The sequence below is a fragment of the Salmo salar genome, chromosome 07, assembly GCF_965601325.2.
Source record: "Salmo salar chromosome 07, fSalSal1, whole genome shotgun sequence".
NCBI classification, from domain to species: Eukaryota; Metazoa; Chordata; class Actinopteri; order Salmoniformes; family Salmonidae; genus Salmo; species Salmo salar.
The window spans coordinates 23,317,828-23,330,541 of record NC_138297.1 but is presented as its reverse complement, the minus strand read 5'-3'; the positions used below and the strand labels follow the sequence as shown (position 1 = coordinate 23,330,541).

Here is a 12,714-nt window from a genome sequence, read left to right as displayed (position 1 = left end):
TGAGATATGGCTTTTCCTTTGAAACTCTGCCTAGAAGGCCAGCTTCCTGGAGTGGGGTCAATTGCATTGATAAAATGCAATTGTGTTTGTTGTCCGTAGCTTATGCCGCCCATACCATAACCCCACCGCCACCATGGGCACTCGGTTCACAACATTAACATCAGCAAATTACACGACACCTTACACGTGGTCTGTGGTTGTGAGGCTGGATGGATGCGGCTTATGGTAGAGAAATGGACATTCAATTATCTGGCAACAGCTCTGGTGGACATTCTTGCAGTCAGCATGCCAATTGCACACTCCTTCAAAACTTGAGATATCTGTGGCATTGTGTTGTGTGACACATTTTAGAGTGGCCTTTTATTACCCCCAGCACAAGGTGCACCTGTGTAATGATCATGCTGTTTAATCAGCTTCTTGATATGCCACAGCTGTCAAGAGGATGGATTATCTTGGCAAAGGAGAAATGCTCAATAACAGGGATCTAAACAAATTTGTGTACAAAGTTTGATAGAAATAAGCTTTTTTTGCATATGGAAAATGACTGGGATCTTTTATTTCTGCTCATGAAACATGAAGCCAACACTTTCCATGATCTGTTTATATTGTTGTTCAGTGGAGATGGAAAACACATCCTAAGAAAGGGGGAAGGAGAGGAGATGAGGAGAGGAATCCACTTCAGACTATTTAGCTGCGCCTGAGGCTCTGGCAAGCTGGCCAACCATGTGACCCAATTAGCCAATTAATTACCTCAATCACAGCACCACCCCCATATAAAAGTGCCAGAAAGAGAACATGCTTCTCATCAACTGGTGTTTTGTCTAGGATACTGTCAGCACGTGGTAGTTGATGTTGTGTTAACTAGCAGGGGTAGTTTACTAGCTGTTCCTGGTTAGGGTTAGACACTTCTACTGCTCAATGGCTTTTTTTTTTTTTTCTTTGGGGTGAGTTTGGTGGTGGGCTTAAATGTTTTGATTAAGTGTTTTGATGCTGGCACACTATGTTGACCTGTGCTTATGTTTTACTTACAGGGTATTTGTACTCCTGTCTATATGGCCTCGTGTAAGATGTTCTGACTATCCAAAAGGTAAGAAACTTAAATTGGGTCAGATTAGCCTTTTATACAAGCTATAGAACACTGGTATTACTTGTTGGTCAGAATCAAATAGCTTCCACCCTTCAGATTCTCACCTTGTGTCTATATAGGGGCCATTGAGACTGCATGTCGGGATCGATACCTGTTGGTAACAACCCAACTCTCATTCGCTGGGAACGAACCTCGCTTTGAAGCGGTTGGTAAGTAGCCTTTTAACCTTATCTGATGCCAAATGGGCCTGAAATCAGGTTTGGTCAGCTCATGAACATGGCATCTTAACATGTGTTTGGTAGCTGGTGCTGACAGGAAGTCTCTCCATGCAGTATATTTCAGTCTCTCACTGTGCCTGTTGGATGACTTGAGCAGAAATTGATATTTATTTAGAATTGTACTTGAGCATAGTCATCATTTGATTTGACCCAGTCCTTTACCCCAACTAGATGCTGATGGTGTTCACCCCATCACTAAGCAGTATGGGTCAGAGTGTGGCTACATGTTCAGTATCCTCCCTCTGTCTGGCCATGCTGAGCTCAGAGCTTCCTACTTCTCCTGCCACACTGACAACCAGGTTCATATATTTTCTGTGCATTGTAGTCTTGTCAAAGCCTCACCCCATGGGCTCACTGGATAAATCAACATTTCAATTAAGTGACATAGAACCAGTGTGGTGTAGACATTGAATTGATATCTGTGCCCATGGGAAGGGTTTTTAAATTATATTTTCTAGGTTAATTGCTACCAGGTATCTCGGTTGATGGTCTTGCGTTTTGTGCCTTAGGACGATGAGGTGTTCACTTTTATCTTTAACTTGATCACTGCTGCGAGTGGAGTGGAAACCACCTACACTGTGACTGCAACCTGCTCCCTCCCTCTACCCTGGTCACCCAGAGAAGTCAGCTGTGAGGAGAACTATATGGAGGTACTGATACATGGATCTAGAATGTGTATCCAGGGCTCTTTAAGGTTGAGGTGGGCTTGTGTATTCTTATAGGAGAGTGATCTGTTATGTTACCCTGTAGGTGTCAATGAGGAGTGACGTGTCCTGTCTATATGGTACAACAACGGATGCCTGGACTGCTGCCCTTGCTACAGTAAGCTTAAGGCTATTTGGCAAATTCTCAATTAGATGAGCTCCACCAGTTTGTCCCCATACCACCATGCCTGCCCTGTCTCTTGTTCCCCATCAGGCCCACAGCTCTGCCACGTCTACCTGGCAGGTGATGTTCCAGCAGGAGGGGCAGCAGCTGATTCCCATGTCCTTCTCAGAGGCTCGGGAGCTGGGCTACGTGTTCCACCTCACCCAGGGCAGGCTGGTGTTCCGCTCACCCTACACACCACGGTCTGTCATGGGGTCTGTCTCCATGGTGAGGATTTAAATGTCCTGTTCAATGGCTTCCTTTATCTTGAGTGTCTTCAGGCTTGCTCAATTTGACATTAAATACCTAGACTGGTGGCTGTATTCCGCGGGTCTTATATTGCGTCAAGTTTCAAACAGGGTTATGCTGGATGGGAAGCAAGCCACTTATTTAGACTACTGAAATGCCCCCTCTCATACTGTTGGCAAGGATACTTCATCCATTCTTCAATTCCAGGTGAATGGTTCATTGGTGGAGGTGGTCCATCCCATACTGTTCTCCAGGCAGAGATGGGTGGTTATGATGGTGGACTGGATTGTTGCGTGCAGCACTAGTAAGTTCCAGGAAATATCATCCCCCACATAATCAAGGCTCAGACCTGAAGGGACTGGATAGTCTTAAGCAATAGTGATTGCTCAATTAAGCAAATACTACTTTCACCTATGAAGTTACTTCAGATCAGTGATGTTTTGATCACTCAGTTGGAGTGGCAGAGTTGCTCATTGGGTCCGAACAATTGTAATCTCTATCCAGATGAAGGGTTGTATGATGGGGTGCAGCTGGTCTGGCAGACTCCCACTCTTCTGTCCCCACTGGTCTCTGGCCTCTCTGGGATGGAGAGCAGCAAGATCACAATGGGGGTGGATGGTCAGCTCCTCGATGACTCCATTACAGAAGAGCGAGGCTACAGCCTGGACATCAGTGACACCACCGTCCAGATCAGCATCCCCTTCAACGCTGCCGGAGGATACAGAAAAGTCAGTAGCATACTAGGCCCGCATCTGACCAGTAACATGCAGAAGTTTACGTTGTATTCTGATGCAGGGAAGCTGCAAATGGCTTAAGTCACTCATGTCCTCTGTACACCTTGAATATTCTACATTGTACCATATAACCTAATGGCAGATGCTTCATAACGGTTTCAATTCTTCCAGAGCTTTGTGATGGACAACATGTACCATGAGTTCTATGTGGTCCGTCTCTACTATGAACAAATCTTTCTTGATGACTGTGGTGTGGAGACCAGACTCTGCCTCCACAGGCCCATGAACACATCACTTCTGATCCAGCACCTCTCCATCATTAACCGTAAGGAGTTCTACTAGCCAATCCGAAGTGGCTCTTCAGCTCCATGGGCATGGTTGCTAAACACCCTGTCCTTCTCCCACCACAGAAACAGTCCTTGAGGATCGTGTGTTTACGGTGTACCTGGGAAACCTCTCCTATGATGTTGACCTGGTGGCTGTGAAGCTCAATGGCCACAACTTCACCATACTAGAGGCGAATAAAAGTGGCCTCGTCATAACCATGGTCCCCCAGCCTGATAATACCCTACATGCCTACATTCTCAGGGTGCCATTTGAGGATGCTGTTGTTCACAAGCTGGTAAAGAACAATTTATATTTACTCTTTAATGAACTACTGTGGTTTCTCAGCATTTCCTCATGACTTCTCATTGGAGGAGATCCAAGGTTCCTCCCCTCAAACTTTGTCTAATGGGTTTTGGGGACCTGAGATTCACTCCTAGTATGTTGATGTAAGAATTTGTTTCTCAATGAGTGTTCATATCCATAGTACTCTACCGAGGGGCTTCTTCAGTTCTCATTGGACATCAACTACACTTTGGTCATCCTGCCTCAAGAGGAGCCCTACTACTACCTGGCCTCAGTTGTGGCTCAGTTCAATGACGTCTGTAAGTTGAATTGAACTTTATTAAGAGACCTGGGCTGGAAGTGACATTCCTCACGATGGTATTCCTAGCCTTCTGGGTAGTGTTTACCCTCGATGTCATCTTGGGCTGTTCTCTTCACCAGTTCCTCCGGTCTTCAATGGTGTCTGCAATGAGAAAAGCATCAGTTTCCAGATGGACCATAAGCCATTTGATTACCTGTGGGAGGTGGGTGTTGGCCGTTACCTTCTGACCCCAAATCTGGCAGCCAAGTGGGGCTACATCATGCAGAATGACAGCAAGAGTCTGACCCTGGAAGTGCCCCTCTTCTCTGTTGGCTACACTTATAAGGTGAGATGCTCATTGGTCAATTGCTTAAACTGACTGGTCATTGGGTAAAGTAGGAATTAAAATTATTTAAAATGTACCTGCTCTTTTTTTCCCCCCAGGACATCAATTTGAAGCAGTTCTACGGCTCTTTTGAAATTCACTCAAGACTTCCCAAGACCTTTGAGGTGACGAGTTCCTTGGCCAAAGCTTGTCTCTTCCAGACTACTGAGGTCATAGGTAACTGCTAGTGCCTCAATTAAGCTGCAGGCGAAGTTTATTGCCTCACTGTTCATGGTGTCGATCATTTACTTTGTTCTAGCCCAGCTCTAACAACTTTTTCTAGTGTGTTCCACTGAAGGGGTGGTGACAGTGGTTACTGATGTGGCTCTGGCCATCCCTGGAGCTGAACCCAACAGAACCTTCCTCCTGGACTCCACCTGCAGGCCTCAAGAGACAGATGACACCAGGGTTCTCTTTAGCTTTGGACTCCACACCTGTGGTACCAGGGTCCAGGTATAACTGTCTAACCATAACATTTTAATCATTAAAAGGATCAAGTGACTGGCCCTACCAGTGACTACTTCAAATAAAAGCTCCAGTCAGCGTCTTATCTCGTAACCAGAACTAAACTTGCTTCATTTGGTCAGCTGCTTAACTTAGTTCTGGGTACATATGTCTTAGAAATTGCCACTTCTAGTGTGATGTCTCAGCTAAAGTCCCCTTAATTTCACATGTTTACCATCAATCGTTCAAGCACCGCCTTCGCCCCAATCCTGATGCGGCCAAACAATCAGCAAGAAAAACAAACACGGGAACTACTGCTGTTATCAATGCATTCCATCCCGTCATTGGTTCATGCGCAGAATCGGTCGATGAGATTAGCAAGCCTCCATCTCAATCCGTCAGCATAAAGGCTGAATTTTTAAATATTCAGACTTTCACCGATGTCTATTTCTCGTGAGGCCTGACAAGGGAACAACCATTAGTTTTTAGACATGGCTTGTGACGTCCTCTTGTCTTCCAGGTTGACCATCAGCATGTTACCTACGAAAATGAGATCAATGTTGAGCACACGATCCAATCTGCGACAGAACCATTCAAAACCAGGGATACTGCCTCTGTGTACGTGACTTCACTAATCTACTGCCTCAATGGTTGAAATAAATATTCACCTTAGTTATTAACTCTCACTACAGACACTTGCGGCTTTAATGTTCAGTTCTCTTTTTAGGGTGACAGTGCGGTGTGTCTATCCACTGAGTGACTTATACAAGCTGTTTGCATATTGGAGGTTTGACGCAGACTCTCCAGGAGTTGGCACCATCTTGACTAGAGTTCCTGTAAAAAGTAAGTGCTCTATTGTCGTGCAGCTAAAGAGGGTGGTAAAACTCCTACAGCTTTTTACACCTGACTCTCTTTCCAATCAAAGTATTTCAGCCCACCTTTCCACCCACTACCCTAACCACCACCAGAAGACCATTGACGTCCACAACTACTTCCAACACAGGCCTGAGTCCTGGGAGGGAAATGCCTGGCATCCACCCTAGGGCTAAATATGTCAAAGTCTTCAGCTGGCAAATGAACCAACCTAAAGGAACCACTTAGGCCCAGACCCCAGTCACCTTCCATACAATGGTATGAGATGGAGAAGTCTGTTCTGTGTCATATTTCTAGATGAGGTCTAACTTTATTTTATTCTCTCCACAGGAACTAATGAAACCACTGACTGGATTGCGGTGTTGAACATAAATCTGGTTCTTAATAAATACATTCTCACAATCTGTACCTTGTCCTGATTGGGTTTATATCACAAGTGAGGACTTTCTTTGGTAACAGTAAGTGGGCTAGTATAATTTGTTTGATGTGTTGGAATAACTTTCATCTCAAAGATCCTAACTTGACTCATGTTGGTAACTTATGAGGCATGTTGTCCTTTAAGGGGTGATCAGCAGTTCTAACCGTAGCCACCCTGCCACTTTTAGTCAAATGCTGCAGGATGGGGCTCGACTATGTTTTGGCAGCAAGGTGTGACCGTGAGATCAAAATAATTACCCATGTTGAGGCAAGTGTTACAAATGACTGAGTAAAGCAAGCTTCAGGTATTAAGTTATTTCATAACATTCATTTTTGGATTTATTTTTCAAATACAGATTCCCCCTTAATCATTCTGTAACTTACTAAGCCTTTGTAGGCATGACTTTCTAGTATTTAACTTGAAATGGCACATGGCCTGCATAGCTGAGCATATTTGCTATAGAGAACCATGAAAGGCTATTGCTGCTTCTCTTCAGTGAGAATTCATAAGGTTGTTGCTAGAATGTGTCAAAGTTTACTTGTCATGATTCTGACCAGAATTTATGGCTCATACACTGTCAAGTTATATACATTGTACCTGGATGCTATAAGGCTGTTAATAACAGGTACCCCAATTCTGACCTTATACAATGCATTAGCCAGTGTGAAGTTGCATGTGACTGAAATGCTAAATTGTAACTGGTCCCATCAGATGGTGGCATAGGTCTAGATTGCACTGCAACAGGTGGCACAAATCATATCCTGGTTGAAGTGCATCAGCCAATTTAAAATCTTTGAAGTTGGCAGTGTTCCAACACTTGTTCATTGATGGACGTGTCATAAGGCTACTTGAGTCACAGCGTAGTTGCTTTGATAATCAGAATATCACATTTGACTGGTCAAATTGCTCCAGACAGCTAGACACTAATACTCATCCAACTATGGTAGGCCTGTAGTTTACTTTTGGTTAGAAGCATTTGATTTTGCTATGTCATAGGCATACATTATTTTTGGATTTGTGTGCACATGAGAACTCGTCTCAAAGTGAGACAAATGTGACCGTAGGCATTTTCAGAGATCCAGGAATTGTAAGTTCAATTTTCGAATGCAATCAAATGCTTAATTACATAATGGAAGGAAAGGTAGTGTTCGGTCGCATAATCGGGGACGAGTCCAAGCATTCAGCTCATGAACTAGGGTGTCAACGTTTTGATTGAACTCATATATTTAATGTAGGCTACCTGTTTGGCATGTGTTTGTGTAAAATTGCCTCTGCTGAGAGGGTAGGCAGTTTACCCACTTTTTCAGACATTGTGGGTATAGGGACTGTAACTGAACAATAAAAATAACATGTAAAGTGTTGGTTTCATGAGCTGAAATAAAAGATCTCTGAAACTTTCCATGCACATAGCTTATTTCTCTGGTTTTGTGCACATGTGTTTACATGTTAGTGAGCATTTCTCCTTTGAGAGAATCCATCCACCTGACAGGTGTGGTATGTCTAAGCTGATTAAACCCCTGGGGATAATAAAAGGACACTCTAAAATGTGTAGTTTTGTCACAACACAATGCCACAGATGTCTCAAGTTATGAGGGAGTGTGCAACTTGCATGGCGACTGCAGGAATGTCTACCAGAGCTGTTGCCAGATAACGTTCTCATTTCTCTACCATAAGCTGCGTCCAACGTTGTTTACAGAATTTGGCTGTTCGTCCAAGCGGCCTACAACCGCAGACCACGTGTAAACACGCCAGCCCAGGACCTCCAGCTTCTTCACCTGCGGGATCATCTGAGACCAGCTACCCGGACGGCTGATGGAACTGTGGGTTTAGACAACTGAAGAATTTCTGCACAAACTGTCAGTCTCAGGGAAGTTCATCTGTATGCTTGTAGTCCTCACCAGGGTCTTGACCTGGCTGCAGTTTGGCGTTGTAACCGACTGCAATTGCTCACCTTCAACGGTCACTGGCATGCTGGAGATGTGTGCTTCACACGGATTAATCCAGGTTTCAAATGAACCGGGCAGATGGTAGACATCTTGTGAGTGGTTTGTTGATGTCAACGTTGTGAACAGAGTGTCTGTGGGGTTATGGTATGGGCAGGCATAAGTTACGGACAACAAACAAATGTATTATATCAATGGTAATTTGAATGCGCAGAGATACTGTGACGAGCTCCTGAGGCCCATTGTCAAGGTAAGCTTTTGGTATTACTAATTTATTGCCATCGGGGCCCACCGGTGTAACTGCTTACTGACTGTACACTAACGTTACTCCATGATTGTAGCGGGTTTACTAACTCGTTAGTTCTATTAGCTATGCTGACTATGACGTTACTTTAGCTAATATGATGACAATGATGTAGGCTGTGTGTAGCGGTTTGGTTTGGAAAGGCTTTTTTGCCTGGTCACATACAGCTGATGTGTTGTGCATTGAAGTCAACAAGGGAAGGGACAAATTGAGAGGAGAGCGCATGGAAGGAATTCAACGTGGCTGCTATGAAAGTGAAATGTGTTTACACGTGATCAGGGGTGTATTCATTCTACCGATTCTGTTGAAAACGTTTCCCGGAAGCAAACGGAACAAAACAGGGATAAACATACCTAAATTTGTCTAATAGAAACTCTTGTTTGCAACTGTTGGACTAATGATTACACCCTAGATCAGCTAGATGCAGGCAAGAGTGTGCAAGGTGGTATTGAATGTCACTGTCTGTCCAAGTGTCACTGTCTGCCGCCTCAAATTTGTCTCTCGACCTGTGTGCACTTTCGTTGTAAACTTTAATTCATAGGCTAGGTTGTAGCAACCTCATGATGGGTATAGGGAAAATTTGAGTATCATGTTTAACTTCAACGCTCCTGGTTGTTGCTGAAATTGACCCATCTATAATTGACCCATCTCACTGAGTCTACCTTTAAACCTAACCTTTGACCTGTCCCATCACCTTATGCATTAGCGCCCCACAGTGGAAAGAAGTGACATCCCAAAAAACACAACTGTCTCCTAGCCTCCTACGCATACGCTTCTTTCCGTACCTAACACTGAAACTGAATAATATAAAAATGAATTTTAAATGTTTTATAAAACTTAAACTAAATAAAAACGAGTAAAGCGGATCTGAAAGCTAACTGAACTAAATCGAATGTAAAAAATAATCTTAAAACGACTATAAATAAAAACGAATATAAAAACACACAACTATAATAACCTTATAGCGCACACTCAGGTTGCTGTGGTACCACAGTAATCCAGGGAGAAGTTGAATAGGGCCCTGACGCTGGCCATCTCTTCGGGGACACAGCTGAGGTCAAATATGGTGGTGCAGTTTGGTTGGGTGGGCGGGATCGTACCTGTCAGTCATTATCACCATCCTGGTAAGCACACTGGAAGTCAAGAGTTCAAGGATCGGTTTTAACAGTGTTTGAATGAGGTCACTTCGGTCATTATTTTCAGTAGTATACCACACGTGTGTGTGTGTGTGTGTGTGTGTGTGTGTGTGTGTACGCAGTAGCTCCCTGACAGGGAAGGTGCAGAGCTGGATAAAGCTGTCCTCCACTCTGAGTGTGTAAGTTCACCACACTAACCTCCACCTTGCATACTCAGTTCCTACAAGGGGATGCAGCGAGAGAGAAAGGGGAGGTTTTCATAATGAAAGCATCCCCTGCATTGACTTAGATGTAAAGAAAAATCATATACATGTTTTAAATATATTTATCAAATAACTTTTCCCTAATGGTATGTTTAAGCTCTCATAATACTCAACAAATGCTTATATACTCTCTGATTCACAAATTAATTCTTAATTCATCCAACAGAGTGTACCAAGATCTCTGGGGCTTTAATGAGATTGAGATTAGGAATCACTTGAATTAATTACAGATTAAAAGACCCACAATAAGGCTGGTTAAGACAAGTTTCCAAAGCCTACATATCGCATGCAATCCAACAGTTGGATGCCCCCTCAAACGCGTAGTGAGGGTATTGTAGGTGAGTTTCATAGCTACAGCCAATAGGTGGCGCCACATCACCATTTTCCTTGCTTTCATATTAACATTTGACAAAATATGAAACTCACAAAGTGTGTGTGTGCACGCACGCGTGCACCTTAACGTGTGTTCCTTCGGCTCCAAACGGAACGCTGACCTCAATCATCATGCCCCCTCTCATTGATCACACACTCACTCAGGGCAAGCATCTCCACCCCTATCCTCATGCCCATGTCCCTGAACCGCCCATGGACCAGGGGGTAGAGGACATGGGGGACAGGCCAGAGCAGGTGGGACCCATCCACTGTCGCCTCATCTGGTGGAGTTGAGAGAGGGCGGGATAGATGGAGGAGGAGGAGAGGAGGAAAGAGAGGTAGGGATAAGGAGATTTTCAAAAGAAGGCATGGAAGATAGGAACCCAGTCAAAACTAGCACTTAGACAGAAAACATGGACTGACTAATAGAACAGGCCATTGAGGCATCAATGGCAAGGACCTTCCCTTGATGTGGGTACAAGAATGTGGCATTGACCACCTCCAGCTCCACCCCTTTGTCCTGTTTGTGCATAGATCCTGCCAAGAGGCAAAAAAACAGAGTTACTCCATCTCTAACCGTATACATTAAAGCACACACAAAGTGAGCACCATAAACCCCCTGCCTACATAGAAATAACCTCTGACCTTGATGGTGTAGGAGAGGGATGAGGAGTAGGGGCAGCGGAGGATGATCCTGGAGCCTGAATCAGAGATGTGGTAACCCAGGGCACTGGCCTCCGTCATGTGCCTGGGTCTATACTCCTCCTGCGGTTGGCCTGGCCTGTGAACATCATGTTCCTATCTCCCACCTCCTCCTTCGTCAGCTCAGATTCTAACACAGCTGGGACTGGTCGCTTTATGGACACCTTGGAGACATATTAAAGGAGAGACATACGGTGTAGGTGAAATTAAAACATTGCTGATATGAAACATGAACGTTTGACATGGAAGTTTGGCGAAGTTCCATACTCAGATGGACAGTAAAGCTCTCGGGGCGGCAAGTAGCCTAGTGGTTAGAGCGTTGGACTTGTAATCGAAAGGTTACAAGAACAAATCCCTGAGATGACAAGATAAAAATGTGTCGTTCTGCCCCTGAACAAGGCAGTTAACCCACTGTTCCTAGGCTGTCATTGAAAATAAGAACATGTTCTTAACTGACTTGCCTAGTTAAATAAATGTAAATAAAAAATTATATTATATTATGGTCTGATGGTCCTGTAAGTCACCTCTGTGTAGTTCTCCTCAGACGAGCTCCCGGCTACCCTAGGGGCACTGGGGAGAGCAGTGGCACAGGACGGGGTACCGCTACGTCACTCCCATCTACCTGCCGGGTCATCAGCCACCACCTTGGACTGAAATCCGAGTCCCCCTGTGGTAACAGACGCACAAAGAGATATTATTAAATAAATCAAATGTTATTGGTCAAATACACATATTTGGCAGGTGCAGTGAAATGCTTATGCTCCCTGCTCCAACAGTGCAGTAATACCTAACAATACAAAACACTCAAACCCAAAGAATAAAAAGAAAGAAATTAAGAAATATCAGAACGAGCAATGTCAGAGTTCGGAATATGAATATATATGTATATGATGGTGTGTATAGACATTATGTATATGAATAGAAAAGGTGTGTACAGCAGTAGTTATACAGGATGAGCCTTGATTAGAATACAGTATATAAATATGAAGTGGGTAAAACAGTATGTAAACATTATTCAAGTGACCGGTGTTCAATGACTATGTACATAGGGCAGCAGTCTCTAGGGTGCATGGTTGAGTACCGGGTGGTAGCCGGCTAGTAACAGTGACTAAGTTTCAGGGCAGGGTACTGGGCGGAGGCCGGCTAGTGGTGACTATTTAACAGTCTAATAGCCTGGAGATAGAAGCTGATTTTCAGTCTGTTGATCCCAGCTTTGATGCAGGTGTACGGTCTCTGCCTTCTAGATGGTTGCAGGGTGAACAGCCCATGGCTCGGATGGTGAGGTCCTTTATGATCTTCCTGTGACACCGGGTGCTGTAGATGTCTTGGAGGGCAGGCAGTGTGCCCCTGGTGATGCGTTACGCTGACTAAACCACCCTCTGGAGGGCAGTGGCGGTTCTAGACCATTTCAACTGGGGGGGCCAAGCTGGGGCCAGTTATACTGTTAGAGGGGCCAGTTACATTAGACGTTATTGTTGTTCTTCACTGCATTAGCAGGCAAAAGACCATGTTCATAATCATCATCGTTGCCACTGTCTAATAACGGATGTAAAAAAGAACGATAGCAAAAATGTGTTATGTAAATATTATTTCATACTCCACATTTAGGGGGGCCACAAGGGGGTCCAAAATTGTTGTCACAGGGGCACTGGCCCCCCCTGCCCCCCCCCCCCCCCCAGAACTGCTAGTGCTGGAGAGCCCTGCGATTGCAGAAGTTGCAATTGCCGTACAAGGCAATTGGTGCATGGT

General features: G+C 44.5%; 1 protein-coding gene across 1 annotated transcript; it reads left to right on the top strand.

Moving 5' to 3' along the window:
• Positions 1 to 798: 798 nt before the first annotated feature.
• On the top strand, positions 799 to 6,233 carry LOC106608698 (uncharacterized). The gene is made up of 19 exons (XM_082977470.1): positions 799 to 944; positions 1,032 to 1,087; positions 1,207 to 1,296; positions 1,537 to 1,664; positions 1,875 to 2,015; positions 2,116 to 2,187; positions 2,284 to 2,460; positions 2,689 to 2,785; positions 2,986 to 3,209; positions 3,387 to 3,540; positions 3,626 to 3,837; positions 4,027 to 4,144; positions 4,266 to 4,471; positions 4,570 to 4,687; positions 4,794 to 4,963; positions 5,475 to 5,572; positions 5,682 to 5,797; positions 5,880 to 6,085; positions 6,158 to 6,233. The coding sequence occupies exons 1-18, from the start codon at positions 919 to 921 to the stop codon at positions 6,053 to 6,055; spliced, it is 2,379 nt and encodes a 792-aa protein (XP_082833596.1). The 5' UTR covers positions 799 to 918; the 3' UTR covers positions 6,056 to 6,085; positions 6,158 to 6,233.
• Positions 6,234 to 12,714: the final 6,481 nt, after the last annotated feature.

What these genes read in the sequence shown, in the direction of transcription:
- LOC106608698 (XM_082977470.1), top strand. Translation starts at nt 919, where the DNA reads ATGGCTTTTTTTTTTTTTTCTTTGGG. An exon ending in TTTTTTTTTTTTTCTTTGGG is followed by an intron (nt 945 to 1,031) that starts GTGAGTTTGGTG and finishes TTTTACTTACAG; the next exon opens with GGTATTTGTACTCCTGTCTA. An exon ending in ATGTTCTGACTATCCAAAAG is followed by an intron (nt 1,088 to 1,206) that starts GTAAGAAACTTA and finishes GTGTCTATATAG; the next exon opens with GGGCCATTGAGACTGCATGT.